The following is a 25,696-nucleotide window of genomic DNA, read 5'->3' on the forward strand; positions in this document are numbered from 1 at the left end:
CGCGTGTACACACGCCGCAAATATTTCAAACTTTTCTGCTCCCGCTCTTTAAATGGTGAGTAGTATTGTCACGATTATATTAACAGTATATTACCATTGTAATTAATTCACTGCCATAATTGGATATAGAAGTCAAAGCTGCAATGGTTTTTTTTAGGGGTACGTTAGAATTCAAGCAATGGCTATTGCGCGCACTTTTGACCGTTTCATCAATTGGTACAGTTGAAGGTTATTAGGTAATTCAACAATATTTCCTGAGAGCCATTTTGATGGCCTTTCATTAGTCACGCAATAAGACACGGGTGACAAAATTTACCCCCTCACTGTTTATTCAACTTGCCCCAACATCGGTTGAGTACATTCATTATTTATGCCCCAGACCCACATGAATACGTTAATGCTTATTGTCATTAAAAAAAAAAAAAAAAAAAATGGATGGAAATAATGTTAAAGAACCCCAGTACATTCTCTCACATGTACGCAACTTGAACCAACTCCGAAATCAGAGGTCATTGAAAGAAAATGCTGATTATAAACAAGCTGATGGGCACACACACACCAACAACCATGTTAAAAAAGTCTAGTATAAAAACCATTTTTTGTATGAAATATTCACATCCTTGCACATTGAGCCCGCATCCCTGCTTTTGAAGTTTTAACAGTGATACATTTGCACAGCTTTAATGCGAAACTCCATAAATCAAAAGCCTTGTTAGAAATCAGCTTGTTTTTGTTGTTGCCGGACATAAACCTAAAATAAAACGATCAAAACGTAGAACATTCTCGTACATGCATACATCAACATATACAGTGCGTATATGATGTTCAGTGTATCTACTGCAAGTGATGCTCACTCTCGTCACAACAAAATCCACGGTAGTTATCTCCATAAGCGAATTACATTCCTGTCACGTTATGGCAAAAGTAAATACAAAAAAAAAAAAAAAATCTCCATATGATTAGCATCAACACCATTTTGTTTAAATGGCAACGTTTCTAAAATATGCTACAAAAAATACTCCTTTTTCCCCAGTACAAACATGCTGAAAAGGCATTTTATCAGCATTCTACTTAATTGGAAATTATTTCACTTTATACATTAGAACACAAACAGGCCATGGAAACATCACATCTGTCCCCGTGCGTCGTATCATCTTGACGCTAAACTAATGGCGTTAGCACTGAAAAACAGTGTTGTCATGTACAGTGGATGCTCTAATGTGGAACTCCACAAAAGTCGTACAATTTGGACTTAAATGCCTCAATAGTCAAACCGGACTCCAAAAATGCGGTTTTGCTTGTGTTATACTGTGGTTAACTTCTCTTCCACTTTGGAGGGTCCACTGTTTTTGCTAAAAGGCCTCTGGGGTCTGCGATGTACTGTACACAAAAAGTATCGCATTGCAACGTAACACACACATAAGCAAGTTGAAGAAAAAAGAAAATGAAGGCGATTTTGGACCGGACCTCATATGTCCTTTGGTTTTTTTTGCTTTAGAGGTTCGAGGGCTTCGTTTGGTTGGATTCATATGTATTTGTGTCATGGGGGAATATTTTGTTTGGAAACGTGTATCAGTGTGCTGCGCAAGGCTGGAAATTGGGTTTTTACATCAGGATGCAAACAATGTGCTTCCTGCTTGCTTGTCCATATAAGGCAGATACTCGAAGGAAAAACGCTAAATGTTTGAAATGCTACTGAAAGACACACAGACAAACCTGAAGAAAAGCGTATGCGCTATAGAAAAAACACCTGCTTTGGTTAGAAGGCTAATTGTATTGGTTTAAGGAAAGAAGCTCATCTATATGCAAGGCCAACTCCATTGCATAGAACTTCAGTAGTGCACTGATGCTTTTAAAAAAAAAAAGAAAAAAGGCTGTGCTCTTTTCCTTCTTTGCAATATCAAAACCTCCTGGCAACAACTATTAAAATGTTCCACAATCCTAAATATGGCGGTCAGCAGCAGCATCTGCCAGATCTGTTTGGCGTCTGATGCAAATGGACTCTTATCATCTTGAATCACACTGCTGGGAAATATGGGCTTAAATTTCCAGACGGGATTCAGTCACGCACCTAAATCTTAACATGGGGGTCTCAAACAAGTCTCGAAACACGAGCAAATGTGATCTCAGGTCTTGACCCCAATGTGATCTCAGGTCTTGACCCCTTTGAAATGCTGTCATATGAGTAGTATCTGATCTCCAGAAAGAGAAACAAAGGTCAGATAATAGTATGTCGGATAACAAGTTGGACAACTTTTTCAACATGCATGTGAAATGCTCATTGTAAGTGAACAGGGTGAGTACGAAGTCTTTAAATATTTCTTAAGACATCAAAACTCCAAAAAGGGTCAACCCGAAACCCTCATCTGAAAGCTTATAACTTTTTGAACAGCAACCCTGAATATAAAGTTAAAGTTACAAACCACTTTCATACTATCTACCTGTTTTTTTTCCCAGTACAAAATGGTGGATGCTAAGTGACGCTTTGATGCTAAGTTTGCGAATAGTCGGAAATCGCCAAAGTTGTACATTTGGGTGCGACGTGAAAATGGGGCAAATCTTTGTTCAAACGTTACACTTTCTAATTCCAGCAGTACATGAAACAAGACATTTTCTCTTCCTTCTTCGTTCCTGTCAGTTTGGCCTTTTCACATCTTGACTTTGATTTTACTTGCGCTCTGCATGCATCCGTTTCATTCATCTACTTGCCTGCATTTGGGTTGCAGGGGACCTTGAGCCTAGCTGACCTTTTAGCTGACATTTCGACTTATGTTCACACCTATGAACAATTTAGTCTTTAGTCTCAATTTAGTCTTTACTTGACCTAATATGATTGATTAATACCTGTAAAAAAATATATGCCAGCATGGAGAAATTATGGAAACTCTAAACAGGACCTGAGCTGAGCTTCAACCCGATGCCTTCACTGTCAAGCGATTCCTAAGAGTTTGTTCGTTCCCTCTCGCCCCCGAGCAACTAGTCCAATCGGAAAAGAGCACCCCTTTCTCCGACAACCCTCACCACCGACTAACCAAAATAGTTACGACAGCACCAAAATTCTGAGCCGACCTCAGTGAGCGTTTGTAGTTTCTTTTTGAGGTTATCGACACAAACCGCCACGTCCCCAAAGGCTCATCAACTGACGGGGACTTCGGCGTCGACGTCCTTGTCCGAGATCTCGTCCTGGATCTCGTCCGTGTTCCCTGAGTCGCTGCTGGCGGCGGAGCTAAAGGACGGCGAGCTCCCGCCGCCTTTGATCATGCGCCGGCAAGTCTCCATCTGTACGTCCAGGCCTCGCTTCATGCTGCACATCTCCATGTACTCGTGCAGGTGGCGGTTCATGTCGCTCTTTGCCGTGGCAAGCTCCATCTGAATCACCAAAGGAGGATCTCTTGCATGAATCAAATTATCGGTTGTTTCTAATATAAAAAATAATCATCTTGCTTTAATGTACATAGTGTTTCTTGTTTTATAACACATTGACCCTGTGTTAAGCTATTAAAGTCACAACAAGTCCTGTCTAATATCAAAGCATTTCTTTGCCGCGATCTTGTGGCCACTTGGTTGAAGTGTGTTGAAGAGCTTCATACAGTGCTGCCATCTTGAAGCATCTATAGGCAATTTAGCTTTTTAGCCCATGGTACAAATGTAAGCTTAGTTTATCTATTAATCTATGGACAGAAATGTCTGTGTGCTCTTATTTTGAAACTGTCCCCTGCGGCATGTCTCAACGTAACAACTTGACTAGTCTTTCGATTGCAACCGTTGCTCCAGATATACAAACAACGCATTGTTATTCTGAAATCGCTTCCAATCGCCGATTCAGGGCGCTAACAAAACACGTCATCACTCTGACATTAACGATGAAATACAACACCTGTTGCAAGTGTTTACCAGTAGCTCAGGCACCATTATAACTGCGTCTATCATAAATTAGCTGCTAGCTAGCATCAGTCGAGTGCTCCATATGCGCTGGCGTGATAGACGTAAATGAGTGCATTGTTTGATGCTGACAGCCTGAAAAAGTTGCGATTCCTACTGATCACTTTTTAACAAACCTGGCTAACTTGAATGATCTATTTCAATTTTTTTTTAAATTTCTATCTGATTACTCTATTAAAATTTTCTACCAAAAATACTTGATAGCTGGAGCCCTACTTCAATAAAAAAAAGTATACATATATATTATATATACATAGCACTTACTATACTATTTTGGTACCAATTTTGAATATGTGTATACAATTTTGATGTTTTTACCTTGGGTTCTAAACACATTAGCTATTTAACATAGGTTTGGATGGCCCGCCATGCGGTGAATTCGCCTTACGAGCCCAACCGGATTAATCTCGTAACACGGGGGCCCACTGTATTTTCTTGATAAGAATTACTACTCTGCTTTTAAAAACTGTGAGTACTGTCGCTGAATGTGAGAATCGTAACATGGAATATGCAGAGGTTCACCGTACCTCGATCTGCCCGATAGTCTTTTGGTACTCCTTCTCCCTGTTTTTAAAAAGTGACTCTGTTTCGTCAATGAGGCTGCCGAGACTTCTGTCTTGGGAGTCCTTGGCGAGAACAGCAGGGAGTTTAGACTGATCCATCATCCACGATCTACCTTAAGAACGGAAGGCGCTCACTGGTTCGGTGCCCTCGCCGCCCCCGTCGTTAGGATGCGCGTTGGCGCAGGGCGGTACGGACGCCGTCGTCACGGCGCCGCACGGCACGTTGTAGTTGGCGAAGTCCTCCCACAGCAGCAGCGTCTCCTCGTTCTCCTCCCACGTCAGACTGTCGCAGTCGTCGTCCAGGTCGAAGGTCTCGCGCCTGGCAACACAGGAGTTATCTGAACAGTGTCTGCATGAGATGGAGAGACAGAGAGGGGGAAAAAGGAAGAGAGAAAACTAGTAAAGCAAGATTAAGCAAAGAAAGACATGCGTAGAAGAAATGGAGCGATGCTCATGATTAGTAAAAGCAGTGTTAGAAAAGATGAGTCAGCACTGAGAGCCCTTATCCAGTTTTAGCAATGGTTAGTTTTCCATTATAAATTTAAAAAAAGATCACATGAAGAGACTATAAAGTTCAAAACGACTGCCAATACAGCTGCTACTTAACTATCCATCTATTTTCTATCATGCTGATACCTTCGCTGTGTTTTAATGTGGTTTTTATATTTAAGTTCTAGGATTTTGCATTCAGACCAACAAAGATGAAAGAAACAGGTTGTCAAGTGAAGGCGCAATACTCCATGGCAACGCTAGAGGGCGTCGAGCGACTAGATTGTAGTCAACAAATCCAGCAGCCCTATCACAAAACCTCAACTGTCTTGGTGCAGAGGCGATCACATGGCAGTGCTGGGTGTGGGAGTGGGAAAGTCACACTTACAACTGGTTTAGCATGCGCTTCATCTCATCCGTGATGTTGAGTGTGTCCTCCTCCAGCGGGCTGGGATCTGCGTCCATCTCGGAAACATCTTCGTCAGATACGGCCTTGCGCTCTTTCTTTTTGCAGCCTACGGAGGCGCCCGCCTAAAAAGACACACAAACATTAATAATATTGTCAAATGCATGCCATCAGGGCAGTTCTTCTCAAAGGGGGGGGGGGGGGGGGCTGTTGCCATGAGAAGTGTAATTGCACATCCATGGCACCAGGTGGTGCAGTAGCATTCAATGTCTGCGCGGAAGTTACAAGTTTTTCTCAATTGCTATAATCTTTTTCTCAATCACATAAATGATTAATGTGATTTAAAAAAAAATTGCAGTCTTTTATACCATTTTTTTAGGTTAAAATGTTGACGATACTGGTGCTCCAGTGTTAATGTTCCAGATCATTTTTACATGCACTTTCATTTATTGACTTAACAATTAATTTTCGGTATATTTGTATAATTTTCATTGACAACGATCATATTTATAATTACTGCCACGAGTCAGGGGCTGTAAAATGTGCAAAATTTGCAAATAATTGAGACGCACCGCTTAGGGTAACTGAGATGTTGCTTTGCTAACATGCTATAAATTGGAAGATTAAGAGAATTGATGCAAATTGATAAATGATTTGATCTCGGGCTGGACTCAGGTGCTATTTGTCCATTATTATATTAAGAAGACACCAGAATACAAAAGCAATGAGGCATATTTACAAGCATTCAACAGTTTTTCATGTGGTTTACGAGTTTTATGATTACTGATCAAATGCTAACTTGATAACAGCTGTATGCTAGCTTGTTGCAAGGTTCCAGAATATGATTATTGAGCACATTGAAACTAAGAGCTACTTCTTTGGTACTCAAGTGCAAGGTTATTTTGATGATGTTTGTTTGTTTTGATTTATTATTTTTTTTTTTTGGAGAGGGGATGGGGTCACCGAATTTTCAACAGTTACAATTCACGGGATACCCACCCTCTCTGGAAGCGACCTGGCCTGGCCGGCGTTGAACATCTTGGACATGTCCTCGGAGTTGCGCTGCTGCGCCACGTCGCACAGCTTGGCCGTGATATCGATGCGTCTGCAGATATCCATGTCCACCTTCCGGGCTTTCTCTTGAATCTTGGAGTCCAAGTCAGACATTTGCTATGTGCAAAGGAGAAACACTTGAGTGTGAACTCCATTTAAAGTGGGGTGATTCAAAGTTTGCTTATCATTTAGGTACAATTGTACTTCATTCACTGCGAGTCTTTGATTGATGTTAAAATATACTGTGGTGAAGATCAAATACTTACAAATGCAGAATGGGTGTTTCAGATGAGATCAAGTTCACTATTCTGTCAAGCCCTTTGACACTCTTGAAATATTTTTTTTCAAAGCTCTATATAATACATTTCTTTCACTTTTCATAAATTCATCAATTTGTGTTTCCTGTGGAAACAACTATTTGCCTGCTATCATGCCGTAAGATGGAGCAAAAGGCCTGTCTTAAATGAAAGTAGTCATTTGTCAATGAAGCGTGTTTAGATACATCGCTATATCCAGAAATGGGGCACCATGCACAAAACATGTAAAACTACTTCTTAAAAGGATTTCTTTCTACGCCATCTAATGCGAACGTGTCATGGCGTCAACATTTAATCACTATTTAGAACAGGCCAAAATATGGTGCAGGGGCCATTTGCGGGCCACTGTCAATTATCTAGTGGCCATCGATTGTGTGTAAAGTGGTGACATGGAGCTCAATTCCTTGCACAACTTTTGACAAATATCAGCCAGCTAACCATTTATTTTTGGCCAATGTTTGAAGGGCCATAATCGGGCAACCAATTAATCCGTCGGATCCTAAATAATACTATACCACTATTACAAATACTAGCACTAATAATATATTGACTAAATGCTACTTATCACAGATAAAATTGTGAAATTCTCCTCATCGTCAATAAAGATAATGGTTTCTTCGGGCAAAAAAGGCTTGCTACAGTATTTTTGCAGGCTATAAGGCTCCTGTCCAGGCCAAAAATCCCAAAACATTATTTTTTGTCTTAAATGCTCTGATGTAGCAGTATATCAAAGAATTTCAAAATGGCCTTTGCATATTTCATTTTTTGCACCCTATGATGAAAATCAATGGGCACAGATGATTTTGACAGTTAACACCTTTGATTTTTTTTTTTTTTAATAATATTTGAAATTTCACAACTAAAGTATTTGGTATGGAAATGATTCGATTGGTCACACCAAAGCTGATTGGGTTAGTTCTTTGGACACAGTCGAAAAAATCTTGAACACGACCACCAACGATTGTTACAAAGCCTAAGAATCAGTACATACAAGACCTCTACAACAACACCACCAACGTTTTCCTTCCTACCTACCTTTCTCTGGATTGACATTGCGGGATGAGGTCAAGCACAGAAAATAGATATTTTTGTTTAAAAATGACAAAGAATAGAATAAAAGTCTTTCATTTACAGCAAGCGAGATGAACAATAAAAGCTTTTAAGCCGATTTAGCCCTGAGCAAGCAAACGGCGGGAGCGGCCCGGCGCAATACTTCAACCCTGTATATCACTGGGAAGCACAGCTGGCAAGGAACAATACAAGCACCACACAGAACAGGAAGGGGGCTTCGGAGATCTACATCGCTTCTTTCAAAGGAAAATGTCTTGGATTTCTGCCTCCACATTCTTTTGAAGACGGAAGCGTTTCCCGGTTTCACGCGGCGCAACAACAGAAGTACGGCAGTGACGGTCCAGTCACATGGCGGGTACTTACGTCGCTCATGAGGCTCTTGAAGACCACCAGCTCCGCCTTTAGTTTCTCCACCTTGTCGTTCAGGTCATCCTGGATCTCCGATGATTCTTTGGCACGCTGAGTGAATGTCAGGGAATTCAATAATTAACGATACCGTTGTGCATCATTATTTGCGACATTATTTTGATGACGATTACAATGGTTTTCATCAAGCCATCGATTTTCCTCACTGTTTGTTTCTAAAAACGTAATTTTGTGTTGGGCAGGACGGCTGAGTCGTGGTTAGGGTCTCATAGTTTTGAGGTTCGGGGTTCAAATTTCAGGTAAACCGTTACCAATACAAGCGTTTAAAAAAAAAGAGATTCACATACTGTATTTTAAACAATTTGAGTATTATACCAGAGGTGGATGAATATCTGTGACATGGTAATCTCCATCCACTAGACTAAATTAGGAGACTTTCCACTGAATGTTCCTCACCAAGTTTCCCGTACAGCAACACATCCTTCTGTGTGCTAAAAGGTTAATGCCCTGATAGAATCAACCTATTTTTGATGACCACCAGTCATGCAATTATGCAACATAGTTGGAAGAAAACGCAGAAAATGGCCGCTATGCTAACAGCATCATCGGAACTTGGACTTTTGCCTCCATATGAGTTTACCATGTATTTTCTTTTTCTTGTAAAACCTTGTGTAGGCCTAGCACAAGAGAGATCATGTTAAACAGAGTCAAAAGGCAGATAGAGCATTTGTTTTATTTTTTCCCAACCCTAAATGTTAGCATCCAGTTTATCAGTCAGAAAGAACCCTACTAGCTTATATAGACAGACACACGTTTATGATTTTCTGCATTTTTTGCTAAAACGATTCATATCTTTGTGTGAATGTTTTGAAACTGGTGTCATATTTATTGTTTTCGCACCATAAATGTTAGCTTTCCATTTCTTGGTCACCAAGTAGAATGCTAGCTCACAGCAAGCCAGACACTCAAAGATTCCCTGCGCTTTAGATCAAAATGTTACCATTTTATTTTGTTAAATCATTATTATTAAAATACGATTGCTTAATCATTTCCCACTATATTTACCTTGTGGAGTTTGAGTCACGTTGGAAATGTAGCTCACTCCCCTAGAAAATTAACATTAAAATTAACAATTCCGATGTTTTAGGTTTTATTTAAGGAGCCACAACGTAGTGTGCTACTGTAGATAAATAATGATGTTATTTTTGATGCTTTTAATTTTATGTTGACTGTCTCAGTCGTGTTAGATTTCATTCTGTTGATGGCAAAAGCAGTTTTTGTTTTTCTTTTGTTCATTGTTCAAGTTATATGGAGTCTGTTTAATGTGCTTGTTCCAAATGTTTTGACAGTGATTTATTACACAGTTCTTGATGTTATGCACTGATATGCTTGTGAAATAAACATTTTTTTTTTTTTTTCCCAACCTGGTGCAGAGATTCCACCACAGACTCCAGCTGCTCGCGTTTGCACAGCTCATCTTCCCATCTGTGAACACAAATACAAAGGTGGGTCACTATCCATGGCCGGGTCCCCCGAGGACGACTAGACAGCGGTAATGTCTGGTTAATAATGCTGTCTCTGATTACACAATACCTTTGACACACCCCATTGCCTCAGCGAAGGTGATTTAAGACTTTTCACAACAACTGTTAAGGCCTCATGAACATGTGATCATCTGCAAGAGGATATCTGAGCTTTTAAAAACACCCCTGATTCTTTTTGTGCTAGCTCAACTACAAGAAATTGAATTGACTGAATAATGTGAAGCTATTTTTAATAATTCCCCCCCTTGAGCCATCACCTTATTGTGGTGGAAAGGTCTGTGTATCCCAGAGATCCTAGAAGCTACGTAGTCTGCGGATTTCCTGGAAAATGGGTCCTAGCAGAGGTGAGGCCCGGTGGTGAACGCAGAGTGTTTCAGGCCTGCACCGTCACTAGCAGATACTTTGAGGGCAGCAGGTTTCTTTCAAGCTGCGGTCCATACTTTATGATGCACTGAGACATTGACCGGCAGTTATACGCTACCTAAAAATAACATTGCAGACCTCATGGTGGCTGCGTGCTAAAATTGGCAGCGCTTGTCTCTTTTCGCCTGCCTTGACACCTCCCATCACTCATCAACTGCAGCACGGCGGCCATAGCCTGCAGCATACTTGTGGCTTTGGGCAGTGGACTGCATCATATTACAATGCTGTGTGATGTGAGCTCCCGGGCTGAGTCACACATGAAGATATGGAGGTTGAGAATGGACAAAGGCTTCATTGAGCCAGTTGTGTAGTAGGTCACACGTGACCATGAAGTTTTGGAAGCCTACAAAGACGCCCAGTTATTAAATTAAGTATTATAAACCTCAGTGACTTGATGGCCCATTATTGAAAATTCTGTGAGTAAAATATAAAAAGTCATTTCACACCCATCATTCTTCTTGATATATGTCAGCTTTTATGGGTTGATAAGAAGTTTATTGAGAGATTCGAATACAACCCAGTTCACGGCTAATACTGCAGACTTATGTCAGATCATATGATGACAGTGTCATTGTTTCTTAATGTCCTTAATCAGTGATTGAATATTATTATTTTAATGGTGGTGTGACGGCAATAAAAACAGAGTCGGGAGGAGGGGTAAGGATAGCTAGTAACAAACACCGCTACAATATCGATTTATATCGATTCTGAATCGTAAAAAGACCATTTTTTTGTGATTCGATTTTTTGGGCCGACCTTTAATACATCATTATTTTGTATTATAGCTTTTTTTTCTGTTGGGGCAAATACGAACAATGAACTCAGCCTAGCAACAAGTGGCCATTGGATGATTTTTATCGTATTGTATCTGCAATTTCTAACTGAATTTCTAACTTCACTAATGAAACCTAAATGAAATATGTATCAATTCAAACAAACTCAAATTGAAACGATCCATTTAAAAACCCCAATGAAGACCACCATCGATTTCTGGAACAAACCCATCGCCATTTCGCCATGGAGAGACGACAGCAACACGCTGGGAAGTCACTTTTGCCCACACAAGATGTGTCAGTGGCTATTCACTTTCTCCACAAACCTTCGCCTTGTTCCCATTTCAATGTGCTCTGTCTAATCAAGGAAAAATCTTCCGTGGCAGAGTGCAAAGCTTTCTTCTTCTTAAAAAAAAAAAAAAATGCTGGCAGTGCTGCTTTATGGAGCCCAAAAAAGCACCACCCTCCCTCCCTGAGTCTGCCTCAGGACTTTAGCTAAGGTCTGCTGACTTCATGACATCACAGGACAACAAAGCCAACATTTAGTTTTTTAATCCTGTCTGTGATCCCCAAGTAACGCATTTAAGACGCTCAACGGACAGAAGGGAAAACAGCCTGAACCAATAAATCTTGGCCTGTTTACTATGTCATGTATCACTCAGTCTGGACTATGGAGTTTGACTGCAGGAATTTTACCTTGAAGCTTTGACTACTTAAGGGCAAGTACGTGAATTAGTTCCTGGAAAAAAAAATCTGGGAGATTGATGTTCTACATAAACCTTCCAGAGACATTGCGAACACAACACAACAATGTCCACAGAAGCCTTTAACTTCCAGGAAATAATGTACCGAGAATTTTCAAGTAGCGGAGGTCAAAGGGGCCTAAAGTTTACTCCCAGTGTAATTTATTGAGCTCTTCTTGTGATGGGGTAACACTCTTCAAATTTCCGGAACCTTTGTTGCAGGGTTTGATAGACAATCCTTCCCATTAAATGTATGTGCAATTTCCTTAGTGTTAATAACTATTCAGAGGGCTTGACTGGTTCAGAAGTTATGACAGCTAAACTCGACATCATTGTTGACCATTGTGTGTTTGCTCAACGGGAACTGTTGCCTAACTTTAGTTCCCGTATAAGTTTTCGGGGTTGAAAAAGGACCCTGCTTGGAAAGTCAAACTCACGTTTACTGATCTGTGTTGCTGCATCTGCTTACTGGATATTCTTATTGACCATTTAGTGTCTGAATCATAGGAATTACCATCAAAGTTTTTATTGCAAAAACATTCCTTTGGAATTAGGAATTTCTGCACTAACTTTGTGTTTTGGAACCATGGAAACTATTGTCTAAATTTCACCTTCAACAATCTTTTACAGAATCAGATATCAGGGGCTTCCCTTAGAAAACTTGCTAAGCCTTGCTGTCAGGGGCGGATTAGGAAAATATTCAGGTTGACAAACAACATCCAGTGATTACTATTCACGGTTAATCGACATGGGTGGGGAATGTGCATGGCGGCCGGGAATTAATATTATTATTCATAATTATCAGTGGTATATGCTGGGGGAAACTCTGCAGCTCTTTTTAGGGGGGCCTGTAGGAACTATTTTCGAAATGTTTGATGTCAGAAACTCAAAAATTCTGGAGGACTTTTATTTGTTTCAACAATGTTGAGCAAGTGTCTAAATTCCGGCCAGGGCCATCATTAAATTGTGGGGATTAAATTGCCTAAATCTCCGAGTCTAAATTGCCCAAACATTTGGATGACCATTATTTATTTGTAATACTTTGGAAAATGTCTCCTCTGAGTTCCAAGGACCGAGTATACCTGCTGATGACATTACTACCCTCAAAAAGTCCTTAGTTCTTTGGGGCTCATTCTGCTCATCTCGAGTTGTGATGCGGGGTAACGATGAGACATTTTACGGGTAGCTCCAGGATCTAATACTCCCAAGTGTCTGTCCCTTTTGGCCAATTGAAAAAAGCCCAACTTCTCTATCTGTTTAGGTCAAAATGACCTGCAAGGTTTGTTGAGTTGTCACTCTCTCAGCAGTACTTTGTCTCGTCTATGTGGAGTCTCCTTACAAGGACGAAGATCAGCAGAATGCTCAGAGCCTGTCTTACCATCCGCAGCTCATATTCTCTGTCACTTGCCTTCAGTAAATCAGCATCTGTGTGCTACTATGTGTCTGGGTGACAATTAAAATAGAGCCACACATAATATGAATCAGAACGATGAAATATAGCAATAAGCAAGCGGCTGTATTATATAACACAATACTGTATAGTATAAATGTAATTATAAAAAACTAATGATGGCCTCTCGCTTTTCTTTAGTTAGATGATTGGGTCATGCCAGTTGTATACTAAAAATATTTTAACTGTTTTCCATTAGTGCAGTCAGTCAGCTGTTTATTGACCTGGTTTTCGCAGATCTCAACTCATGGTCCCAACCCCTTTGATAAAGCACAAATTCCACTAATTAACCCTGATGTGTGCAATGAAAACCGTTTTAGGTGACTACCTCTTGAAGATCGTTGAGAGAACGCCAAGAGTGCACGAAGCCGTAATTGGAGAAAAAGGTGGCTATTTTGGAAAAAAATACAAACTTTTTCAGTCATTTCACCTTTTTTGGGGGGGAAAGTTCAGAATTAAACGTGTTCATTCCTACTTTTGATGCCTTCATTGAGAGTGTCATGTCAATAGTCATGAAAATGAAGAAAACGCATTGAATGAGATGTCCAAACCTTTGACCTGTACTGTACATTCAAATGATATTTTTACTATTTTTATCTATGCTGAGGTACCATTGTTATGTTGAAATCCTGACTTTGAGTGTCCTAAAAGACACTTGGTTGTTGTTGTTATACAATAATATTTTTCAAGTATGGTACTTCTGGATGTTTTTCATGCAAAGATTTGTTAGCCTTTAAAATGTACAGTAGCTCAATTTCTCTGAGTCAGTGTGTAAAATAGCTGTAACAACATCGAGGTACAAAATGTGTCATAAGGGTTTTTCAAGAATGCGTTTCAAATGGGAAAAGCATTTTTTCCACAGAGCGTTCCAGCCAGCAGCAACATTCCAGCAAGGAATACTCCCCCTACTACATGCGTCTATGCGTGTGTGTCTGGAGTAACATTTGCACTACATCATTTTCCCATGGGACGATAACACACTTCTTGGCAAAGCGTGCACATCTAAACCTGATGTTCTTAGGCGTGCTACTTTTTATTTGGCAATTACCTTGATGTTCTCAATCATCAAATGCCACTTATGCTTTGTCACTGTCAAACTGATGAGTACTCACCTATTTTACATGACATGCCATATGATGCATTCACTTGATGATATCTGCAGTGCGCTATTAGTGAACACTTATCTAACATCCTGATGTTTAAAGGACAATGGCATATCTGTTGTGAAACACACATACACAGAGGTGTGGTTGTGGATCATTCTTTCGGACAACTCCCTATTTAAACTATAAAACGTGCGCCAAAACAGCGTATAAAATGTCTGTACATGCAAGATCTAATTCTACTAGGATGTGAATTTCATATCATAGAGGGGAGTCAGGGGAGCTAATGCAGCATTTTATTTTATATCGCTGTTTTGCACTAAATTGACAGCGGCCTGTTTGAGGGAAATTGCTCCGGTTTATTATGAAGGGGCATCCAATTCACAATTTTTATTTTCTAAACTTGTGTATAGCTGAAAAGTGAATCTGTTGGTGAATAAAAATAAAAAGTTTGAGACAACAATGATAGAACAATAAAACAGAAAAGCCAATCAGTAAGTACGCAGCATTTTAGTCACACGTGACCTCCAAAAATCATATATACTAATAATTGGGGCAAAAACACTGAAAGCATAATTTTAATCAATACTTAAAATTCAATAAATATTGATATACCAATCAACAAATACGAGGATTAAAAATGATAAAGTCTCAGCATGGAAAACTTTGTATAGTAAGGAGAAAAAATGATCTTGCTTACCACAGAAGCAGCTCCAGTTTAGCCAACCAGATAAATGCAAAGCACCCAGTTATGAGTGTAGCCATAGCTAATGATTGCAACAAAGTTGCTCATGTGGTGAGCCATAGCGAAGGACTTTGCCAAGCTAAACTCAAGAACACCCCGCATTTGAGCAAGTCTGGGACAGACAGGAGGAACAGTGTTTTATTTGAATGTTTTCTAATTATTTTGCAATTGACTCCATTCCTCCTGAGAGTTAAATTTACAGGTTGCTGCCTGTACATGGAAATAGTCTCAAAAACAGCAGAAGGTAAATGGTTCCAATTGCATCTAATAAAGAAAATAAGTGACTAAAGCCACTGTTTTCTTGTTGTATGTATTTTTTATTTTTTTTTGGTCTGCCAAGCTAACACAATTGATCTAAATTGAAAAAGAAACCTCTGAAAATCCACAAGAAATCAAATGGCATTCTCTCAAACAAATCTCCTGAAAACCCGCACGGCATCATTCTATCATCATGATACTCATGAGGACAATGAGAAACAGGACGTTATCTGAAAACAAGTGTGCTTTAATAGCACAATTCATCTCAGTTCTTAGTTGGCTTTTTGTGACGAACGCAGGGAGCGCTGTAAGGTTTTCCCTGACAGAAGTGGGTCATCGATTACGTGTCAAGACTCGCTGCGATCTATATCATCCTCAGAGAGACGCATACTAATGGGATGGATGAGGATGTCCAGTGAGCCCTCATGCGGCTGTGAGGTGGGGGCGGGCTTTTCTCCCTGCATTTACAGTGCTGTCCGCCGCTATCACCATCGTGTGTCTGCGAGGACCACTGGCCCTCAATCACGTCAATCACGTGCGCAGGAAGTGCACATCTCTTTATTCGGCGTTATGTTCTTTCACTAAGTCTAGACAGTGTTTAGATGGGATTACTTTCAGCGATGGCGGGAGGGGTTACTACCTGTCCGCAAATTGCACAAGCAAAGACAAATGGCAGTATGGACGCAGGTTTTGGGTACCCAGGATCCGCATCTTTGTCTCTATGTTGGTTTATTTGTTTAATTTTGATTTTGAGACTCCTGAAACGTTTCTTAATATGGGCATGCAATTATTGTATTGACAGTAATTACTTGCAATTACATGTCTTAAACGCCCTTTGGTTGAATAGGTGCGTCATTAATTTCACCATGCCGTTTCCTAAGAATGTTTTTTGATGAATAAAGTGAACTGCTTGGAGGCAAATGATGTCACACATTATAACAGCAACTAAGCCTGGGGAAAAAAGTATCGCAATGTTATAATGATTGGTTCAAATAAGTTAAAAAAATTTAAGTTGAGCATTTCAGTGAAATATCTTGGGTTTTACTAACGTGAAAATTGACCTTACAATAAATTCAACAAAGAAATCAGAGTTTACAGAAATAATTATCTCTTTTACAGTCCCCAAACTTAAAGATATAATATAAGTAAAAAAAAAACAATCCAACTGTTCTGGCACAAACAACTTTCTTGCTTTGTTGTGCTAACTAACAACGTTTCCATTAATCTTAGTGTATTTATATTTTAAAATTGTTCTCACTCAAATGACCAGTTTAGCCCCAAATAAAAATACAATTCGTGTTATTGACCGTGCGCTACCACACACAGTATGGCTTGATTAAAAACACGGAAAACACACGCATCGTCATTAAACTCTTCCAATCAGATCTCCAATCTCCCACTCCTTTCTATTCCTTTAATAACATATTTTTGGCCCTGGGGGGACACCGTGAGTGTTAGCTTGAGTGCGCTAAAACACGTCCAGTAAGGTGTGTTTTGGTAATTATCTCCAACACACCCTTTTAAACTACTATTGAATCATCATCATTGTAGGGACATGAACACCACACAGACGAATGAGCTAATGCTTTATTTACAGTCAACGTTTAGCCATTATTAAAGTTAATAAAGTTAGCATTAAAACAGTAACTTTTAAAACCTGGAAAGGAAATCGGTTTGCTTTTTAGGTAACTTCAAACCACAGTCGATGCACTTTTGAACACATTACGTACTCTTATCATGCTCCAGCATGAAAGATCAAGTTTGGGGACGGGAAGGGAGGGTTTCTTCCTTTGACGGGAATTTACGACGTTCTTTCAAATTTAAAGTGCAAACAGGAAAGGACCTGTATTGTATGCCCAGCCTCATTCAGCTTGGGCTCGAGAAAAGAAGAGAAAGATGCTCATGTCTGGCATCAATCGTATGGGTGTGTACGAGCAAATAGCACGGTTACTGCGCAAACATCTTTTGTGGCACACACACACATTAACACACACACCTGTAGATGACTTCACATGGCAACGGCAACTCCATTTAGGAGATGTTTGCCCCTCGTGACCACAGTTATGTCAATCCATCACAAAGTACAGTGTGTTCCTATGAGAAGGACCGGGGGCCACTTTATTAGGTAATGTATACCTGAATAGTCTAAAAGCGTTTCCCAAAATGTATTCATTTTACCGAACATGACAAAAATATAAAAAAATATGATACACATAGTAGGTTAATCATTTATCTCCTGCCACAACCATTCAATTGTTCTGCCTGTCACGATGGACCAACAGAATTATTTTTACTTTAGTAATTAATTAATTGCTGGGTGTGGGGTCTACTGACATGAAGAAAAAGGAAAAAAAATCCACACTGTATAAGGTTTTGAGGCTTTGCATACAGTGTATTGTTCTGTGTTCTTTTTTTTAAATGGACAACAAAGCGTGGCATGATTGTCAAGGATGAGATGAATTGCTGCAGAGAGGAAACGAGTGATAATAAAGGAGAAAGTGAGGATGTTTTGAGAAACTTTCGACAGTGATTAATTGGGGCGATTGCTGATTGCACCTGTGCAATTGGTTGACAGAGACTCTCCACACTTTGCTTTCTCGCCACAGGTTCATATTGGTGGTGTCAGGCGGAGTCCTTGCATCTCCAAAATGATCACTTTTTATTGTGTCAACCCCTGTCAAGTGTCAACTACAAATGCCATGACGTTATATTTCCCGCTATTACTTGCCAATAATTCCGTTTTAAACCTTGTCAAAACTTTTAAAATCCCTATCACAACACAGACAGGAGGTGACAGCACTTCATCCTTCTCTGTGTGAAACTTTGCAAACACCCCTGAGAAAAATGAACATCTGCTGTAGTTTGAGGCAAAATCTAATCAAGATTGCATGTAAAGCCTGGGGAGCCTTTCTCTCACACCCAACACACACACACACACACACAATTGTGCAATGACACCAGGCCAAACAAAATCACAGCCACGCCTTGCGCTGCAGCATCTCTCGCAGAAAACACTCTTTTACAATGACAGTTTTAGAAATAAGCATGCAGCGTCAACACATGCAACCATTGGGATGTCAACAGCATTCACACGCGAACGCGTCTGAGCACAGCGTATTAAATGAGTATTAAGTCTATGATTAAGGACTTAGGAGCTGTATATAGCTGATGTTTACCATAAACCAAATTGTTGTGTGTTTGCACCCACAAACTTCTTTTTAGTGTTTTCATACATCACAGATGACATTTCTCCATTTACACCAATACAACTGCGATCAAATTGTTTATACATGTCAGAGATTACGAGTGGTACTGCAAACATTATGTTTGAATTATCAAAACATGCCCCGAAACATTTCAAACTCCCTAAACACTCCCAACCTCAGTTGTTGAAGCTCCTCATCCAAGCTATTTTTTACATATAACAAGGGGAGTACTGTACTCTTTACATGCCTCTGTAAGTGGTTATGTTTTGGTAAGCAAAAGATTTAAAATGGGCTCTGTAGCTATCCCTATCATGTTCCTGCCACTGGAAAAATAATCATGCTTTGGAACTGAGTTGATGAGTTGTTTTATTTTTTTTCCACGCAGGAATATCCTGCTTTAATGCATGAGAGACTCTTTATGTGCTGGTTTTTAGCAACATTCAAATGTGCTGACTGTTTAATGTCCCTGTGTGAATAATATTGTCTAGGAATTGAGTTTATTACCATATAAAAAAAATATATATATATATATATATACAGTATATAGGTCTATGAATGATTATGAATATGCATGAATGAACTATGATGGCCAAGTTACGCTTGTTAATGTCGCAACATGTGGTTCAATGCCGGTCATTAGCGCAGACAGATTAGCTTGTTTGGGAGGTTTAACCTTTTCACACATTCACAGGCTAATGTGCAACTCATCTAAGGCCCGTGACACGCAAGTACGATTGAACTGGACAATCAGAAATATATTAGTCAGTGACGCACACCCACACACCAGGCGCACATTTAGCGATGAAATGGAAAAACTGCAGGCCCTGATGTTCTTATCAAGAAACAAGGTTTTGAGGTGCCACATTAGTAAGACTACTACTGTTTGCTTCTAATCGACCTGCAGTCAAATAAGCTTGTTACCGTTTCTGTTAAGCGACAGCACATGTGACTAAAGCCGAACGATGGCAGGGTTTTTACTTTCTGGATTTGATTTTCCCATCTCCGCTAGATTCAAGTCTGTCACTGTGATTTAGAGTATGAAGCAATTTTCTTTTGTTTTGTACTGAGAGCAAAGCGGTGATATGTTGTCGATTGTCACGCTGCCCTCGTGAGCTGCGTCCTTGACCTGTCACAGCCACACGAAATACATTCGCTTCTGTCCTGAAAAGCTTGGATCGCGGCTGCACAATGTAGCAATCTTGCAAATTACAGCCCATCAAAATGCACATTAACTTTCACACAAGCCAAAAATACATTTCTGGATTTTAAGTGAGCGGGAGCCTTCTGGCCGCCACACCTCATCAAGCTGTAGAAATACAGTATGCACAAATCGCACAGTAAATGTATGTTGTGTCTTACAACAGTACTTAATCATACTTGCAAAGCTGGCGGTCGAAATGTGAGCATGCCCGAATATGCGCTAGTAGTGATTTAACGTTTCGTCAATAGTGCATTGTTGCTGAATGCAGTTGTTTTCAGGACCTGAGCTTAGCTTTGTACCAAACACGAAGTGCTCCAGGAGGGATGGAGTTTGAAACCTCTAATGCAAGGTGAAGGCTTAAGAGAAAATCCCTTTCCTAAATAGAATAGCCTGGATTATTAGCATGGTGGCAGCAACATCAAATTGAGATCATGTTCCCAGTCAGCCTAATCTTTTTTTCAAAGATGCTCAACTTTAACCTCTTGAAAGAACGGGAAATGAATTTCTTCGCTCAATTCCCTCATATTGATCCAAACACATGCGCAGCTAAAATCAGCCATGTTCAATAATTCATGCAGGCAGAAAATACCCAGGAGGCATGCAACGGGCAGAACCTACGGTTCACCACTATTTACGATATTTTACCATCTCACATTTTTTTAATACAGCAGGCAGGTGTTTTCTACATTAGTTTGAAAAACGTATGTATGAAGATGAAAATGTATGAAGTTCGCCATAGAAAGTGATGACGGCTGGATAAAAAGTGTGTGATAGAATATTGAGAATCTACATTTGACAGTACAGATTGCTGTGATACAAAAAAAAGAACATCTTAACTATGTCTATCTACAGTATGTCTATCATGTTGTCCATATTACAAACAATGGGATTCTTGCTCAGGCGTAACAAAAAAAAAAGACATTTAACCTAAAAGAAAATGCTGATAGCTCTTTTAAATCAATAAGCAACATTATGGTAGTCCTGAAAAAACAAGTCCCCTAAGTTTCGAGGCACACGTTTTCCCTCCCCCTTTTTAATTTTGCAGTCCTAAGATGTATGTATGTATAGACATACAGTACATAAAAGACCAAAAATACATTTGTAATGAATCATATCATTTTAAAGTTCCATAGTGATGTCGGATTTTGATTGTCACATAAAGTCTTCATCTGTGCCAAGACTTTTTCAAAGGCACCCATATGCCGTCTGCGTCTTAAATTCAGTGACCGCTAAGTGTGACATTTCACAGTGATGTCAACAAACTAACACGGAACGTGCACAATGTCACACATGCTCCGTACACGTTTCATTTGTGTCAGTGGTTATTTGCTCGTGTGGCTAGCATGTGCTGTTCCATTTGAGTGTCGTAAATCAGCGCCTTTGTTGTCAGCCCTCTAAAAAAATCGTGTAGGTTACAACTCTCCTGCTACTGTGGCTTGACACGTGCACGAGTATAGAGTTGACGTAGCAAAAGAAAACATGAGGTCCCTGTCCTGGCTGCTCGGTATAATGCAAGCGATACAGTCAGATAAATGTCAATTCAATTCATACTGTATATTATTTTACCAGTGAGATGCTAGCATATAGCATGCAATGTAGCAAAACGCAAATGCAGTGGACAGGCTTTGCAGCGTATCTTGGGGTCACCACATCCCATGTGCAGCTACATAAATCATAATAGAGACAGATGAAAGGGTCAGAATGTTCAACCAATCTTAGTAATTAACTTGTTAATGTTTATGTCAAGGTCATTATAGTGAATGTCAACAAAATAAAATAAAAACGAGGGAAAAATGTAAGTGACTAAAGCTAACTTTTCTGTTAATAAATTACTATATAGTGAAAATGTACAGTTTTCAATTGGTAATTAATTTAATAAATGAGCTGCAGTGTTTACTTATTCATCTCAGTATCGCTGAAAGCCACATACTACATCGAACTGTGACTTATTTTACTTATTTATGCAATACTTAAAGAGCTTGTTTGTTCCTTGCATGCAACCATATGGTCTCAAATAGTGGGGCGGGGCCCTGGCACAGATGACCCCAGGAAAAAGGCTTTGTTTTTGCCATTTGAAGTTTAATTGCTATTAAAATAAGGATTGGCATCTTTTTTTTTCCCAGACACTTTGATGGACTTGGTTAAATTTTTCAGTTTTAGAATAACCTTTAACCTGTATACATTTCTTTATATAATAATCTCATTTATAGTTGGGGTGACGAGCGGGGAGGCGCAAAAGGTATTTAACCGATGTGTCTTATGCAAAAAAATGTTAAAAAAAAAAAGAAACTTGCACTAAACTTGCTAAACACACACACAAGTTTGACGTAATGCATTTCCTAGCTCCTAACCCTATTCTTGCCTAACCTTAACCCCTACCCTAACCTCAACCCTGCTCCAATTCAAACCTATGCTCTAAATGCAAATCTTGACCCTCACAAACAGGTCTGAATAAGTGAGGAGCGGCCTAAATGTCCCCACTTCTCCAAAATGTCCTCACTATGTTGGTACGGTTCTCACAAGTACAGCCGTACAGAAACCCACACACGTACAGTATAAGGCGAAACAAAATAAAAGCAAATTCCAATGTAAAACCCAATCCTTATAACGCTCATCCATGTGTAAATGATTGCATCTGTTAAAGACCCCTTCGCCCGAAACGGCACCTCACAAACAAAACAGAACATCGGCTGATGATGCTAAATTGCTCCGCTTTCTTCCCTGCGCCATCCGATGTGGAAGGTAAAATCCCTGACTGCAACATCAGCCTGAGAGTCTTCGCGTAGCTAATGTTGTGTTCCGTGAGTGTGCTTCACGTTTTCAAGGCAACGGAAAGCCACAAAAGTAAACAGGTTTGTACGTCAAAGCGCGAATGCAAGTCGAAGCAGCCCTGACGGGCAATCCATCCTATGCCTACTGTGCGTCGCGCATAGCGAAGCTTTCATAAATCGCCGGGGCGGGGGCATGGCAATGGGATGGAGGATGTCTCCCAAAGCAGCCCGCATGACACGGGATTCAGTGAAGGAGGAAGGAATGGCTGAGCACAAAGAGCTGGGAGCAGAGGGACCGCTATGGAATGGGAAGAGGTGGGGGGTCTCTTGGGAGTGAAGGCTAAAACGTGACGGCGGTAAAGAAGATTTAGGTGGCAGTGAAGAAACAAAGCAGAGAGGACACATTGTTGGCTTCTGGAAAGCGGCAGGCTCTTGCACCTTTTCTTTATGGAAAGAAAAACACATTTGGAATTATATGAACTACTACTGGGGTGTCAAGGTTCATTGGATTGAAAATAAAATTATAAAAAGGACTATCCTAGGGCTATAGTGCAGGCGTATTTGAGAGAATTGCTTTGAATGATGGTAATTAACAGTAATAAAAAAGTGTTCCCCTCTTCAATGGGTGGAATGGAGGTGTCTATTTGAAAGGCATTTATTTTTTTCTCAACTAGACGCAGCATGCATGCTTTGAGTGATTTTCTCTTGACAAAAAATGTAAAGATCCATTTTTTGATGCTTTAGAGATCGCTGAAAGGAAAATGTTATCAAATTGAGTTATTAATAGTGCCTGAGAGTGAACAATACTTTTTGAGGGGATGGTACATATACCATAATTCACACTTTTTTTCCCCAAAACGAGGTGCGTCCTGTAAACGGCAACTTAAAAATTAGACGTTTTTTTATTCAACACCATTCGCGGAAGTTCGATCTGTCAGCCACATAAGCCGAGTTTTGATGGGCAGATTGTCATTTTTATATCAAGCGTATTCTTACTTATAATGATACGTGTATAATGTTATGCTTTACATTACATTTGTAATGGTGTCCTTAAAGTCACTTACACACGATGCTACAACAATAGTTCATGAGTAAACTAGAGGCTGGAGCTGTCTGTTAACAACTATGAGGTCAATAACTTCCTGTTCTTCTTCTTCTTCATCCCCTTTATCTTTACCTTTATCTTGGTAATTAGTATTAATGGGTTCCGTAATTAACTCCTTAATGTCCACGAGCAAGAGCAATCATGTCTATGAAGTGAAATAAATTGTCATATTTTTTCCTGAAAGGCACAGAGGGTTCTTGTTGTTCTTAACTTGATGCAGTATAAATGAAAAGGATACACTATTTGAGGAAATAGTTCCTCTCCATTAAACGTTTGGTTTGTTTCCTGTTCCTTGTTTGTTTAGATAAATGTAGGCATTGATTTGAGTGAGGTGTTTGTTTATCTCAAGTGGATGTCGGCACAGTGTCTACGGTCATAAGGGAACGACTACAGTTAGCGCAAAATTTCATGGAACTCAGGGAGTGGTCTGGGCAGGATTCTGTTTCCCATAAGGGGGAAAATAGGAAGGGGGTTGGCTTATGCTCACATTCTGTGTCAGTGAGTCAAAGTCTTACAAGGGAAGTTAGCGTTGGTCATCGCTGACCTCACAGACTGTTGAAATGCCTCACTGTTTGAATCACGGCGGCAAACATGCACAGCACGGACACAAGACGTATTTGGCCCGCTTCCCGGCAGGCCCGTGCCAAATGGGCCGGAGGTGATGTCGGCTTAGTCTGGGATGCTCATAAGGGAAGGAAATTCTTAATTGATGACAGAGAATGCGAAATGTTGTGTTTGTAACAAACATATCTTTGGGAATCGTGGACAAAAAGTTCAGACTTGGTTATATCTGACCATGAAACAAGTTCCTCAAACCAAATATAACTGATAGAAATAGATAATACAGTACGTGATGGAGTATGCTTTGGACTATAGGCTGTTACTACTTGCTTTGAGTGTGGGTATTTCCCGAAGGGGGGATGAGTGCATCTATTTGAGGGAAGCACTTTTTTTAATTGGCAAGTGCACCCGGTGACTTAACTGTTCTTCTCAATAATCAAACGATGTGGTATGCTTTGGATCATAACCCATCTCCACAGTTCGATAGATCCCTCAAATAGCACACGATGTGGTATGCTTTGGATGATGCCTGTCAGTGCATTCAATGGTGTGTCATTCACTCACCTTCTTTTATACTCGTCCCTCTCCCTCTTCACTTTAGCCAGCACGTTGTAGAGCGCCCTCAACTCCGGCGTGATAGTGTCTATCTGCACTCCGACCCCGTCTGGGTGCGTCCACGACACCCCGGGCCCGCATAGAGTCTCCAGACGTTCTCCTTGCCTGCGCACATGGGTGAAGGACCAGATGGTGCCGGGCAGCCTGGATTCGGCCCCGCCGTCCGTCTGCACTGCCACGTCTCGGCCATAGAGCCCGCGATGATGCGGCCTCTGCAGGGCTTGCTGCAGTTGGCTCTCCAGCAGCCTGTTCCGCCGCTCCAGTTCGTGGACCTTGGCCAGGAAGCATCGGAAGCGCAAGTTGAGGGTTTTGAGGACGTGGATGTTGGAGCCCAGGTCGTTCCGCAGGGCGCTGGTGCCCGCTGGGGGCGCGCGGACGGATGGAGAGGGTGCATCATCGGGGAAGAATAGCGAACTCATGTCGAGGGGGAAAAAATAAGTCAAATAAGAGGCACCGATGGCATCATCAGCATCACCTTCCAAAGGAGGGTCAACACATTTGACGCAGACAAGCTCCACTGCTCCCCGTCTTGATAGCGTGAAGAGGCGTCACACAACTGCCGGCCACATTCTCCTTCTTAAGCTGTGTGCCGTGCACTAAAAGCGGCCACCACAGCACGTCAGAGGCCGGTTTATCCTCTCCTCTGAGCGGCGTGTGAGGATCATGTTGCACTCTGCTAGAAAATACATATATATACTGTACTGTAAACGCGATCACACATGCGCGCGCGCGCGCACGTCCAGGCCACACCCCCCCTTTTCCGTCCCTCTCAAACTCGGGTCACTTCCTGTCTGATACCACGGGATTGGATATGTGTTCACCCTCTTTGTTTTTATTAATTTGAAATCTGACAACCCTTTACTTTAGCGCTCCTCTTTTTTTAAAATAGTTTACCTAAAAATAATTGTAATACTCTAGGCTTATAGGCTTCCATGTTTACGCTTTGCTTTTCCCTTTTTGCATTTTTTTTTTCGTTTTTCAGATTAATTTG

At 40.5% G+C, this 25,696-nt stretch overlaps 1 protein-coding gene across 2 annotated transcripts; it reads right to left on the reverse strand.

The window, feature by feature from the left end:
• Positions 1–311: 311 nt before the first annotated feature.
• On the reverse strand, positions 312–25,412 carry iffo2b (intermediate filament family orphan 2b). 2 transcript variants are annotated; one of them, XM_088422894.1, is made up of 8 exons: positions 24,655–25,412; positions 9,632–9,692; positions 8,205–8,300; positions 6,400–6,570; positions 5,383–5,525; positions 4,641–4,824; positions 4,470–4,568; positions 312–3,369 (listed from the first exon to the last, which is right to left on the reverse strand). In XM_088422894.1, the coding sequence occupies exons 1-8, from the start codon at positions 25,122–25,124 to the stop codon at positions 3,136–3,138; spliced, it is 1,458 nt and encodes a 485-aa protein (XP_088279020.1). In that variant the 5' UTR covers positions 25,125–25,412; the 3' UTR covers positions 312–3,135. The 2 variants fall into 2 exon arrangements, with proteins under 2 accessions (XP_088279020.1, XP_088279019.1); XM_088422893.1 differs by having other exon boundaries at positions 4,641–4,854.
• Between the last annotated feature and the right edge of the window lie 284 nt (positions 25,413–25,696).

Source organism: Hippichthys cyanospilos, chromosome 9 (genome assembly GCF_059441005.1).
Source record: "Hippichthys cyanospilos isolate Australia breed blue-spotted pipefish chromosome 9, RoL_Hcya_1.0, whole genome shotgun sequence".
NCBI lineage: Eukaryota > Metazoa > Chordata > Actinopteri > Syngnathiformes > Syngnathidae > Hippichthys > Hippichthys cyanospilos.

What these genes read in the sequence shown, in the direction of transcription:
- iffo2b (XM_088422893.1), bottom strand. Translation starts at nt 25,124, where the DNA reads ATGAGTTCGCTATTCTTCCCCGATGATGCACCCTCTCCATCCGTCCGC. An exon ending in AGGGACGAGTATAAAAGAAG is followed by an intron (nt 9,693 to 24,654) that starts GTGAGTGAATGA and finishes TTGTGTTCACAG; the next exon opens with ATGGGAAGATGAGCTGTGCA. An exon ending in TGGTGGAATCTCTGCACCAG is followed by an intron (nt 8,301 to 9,631) that starts GTTGGGAAAAAA and finishes ACATTCACTCAG; the next exon opens with CGTGCCAAAGAATCATCGGA.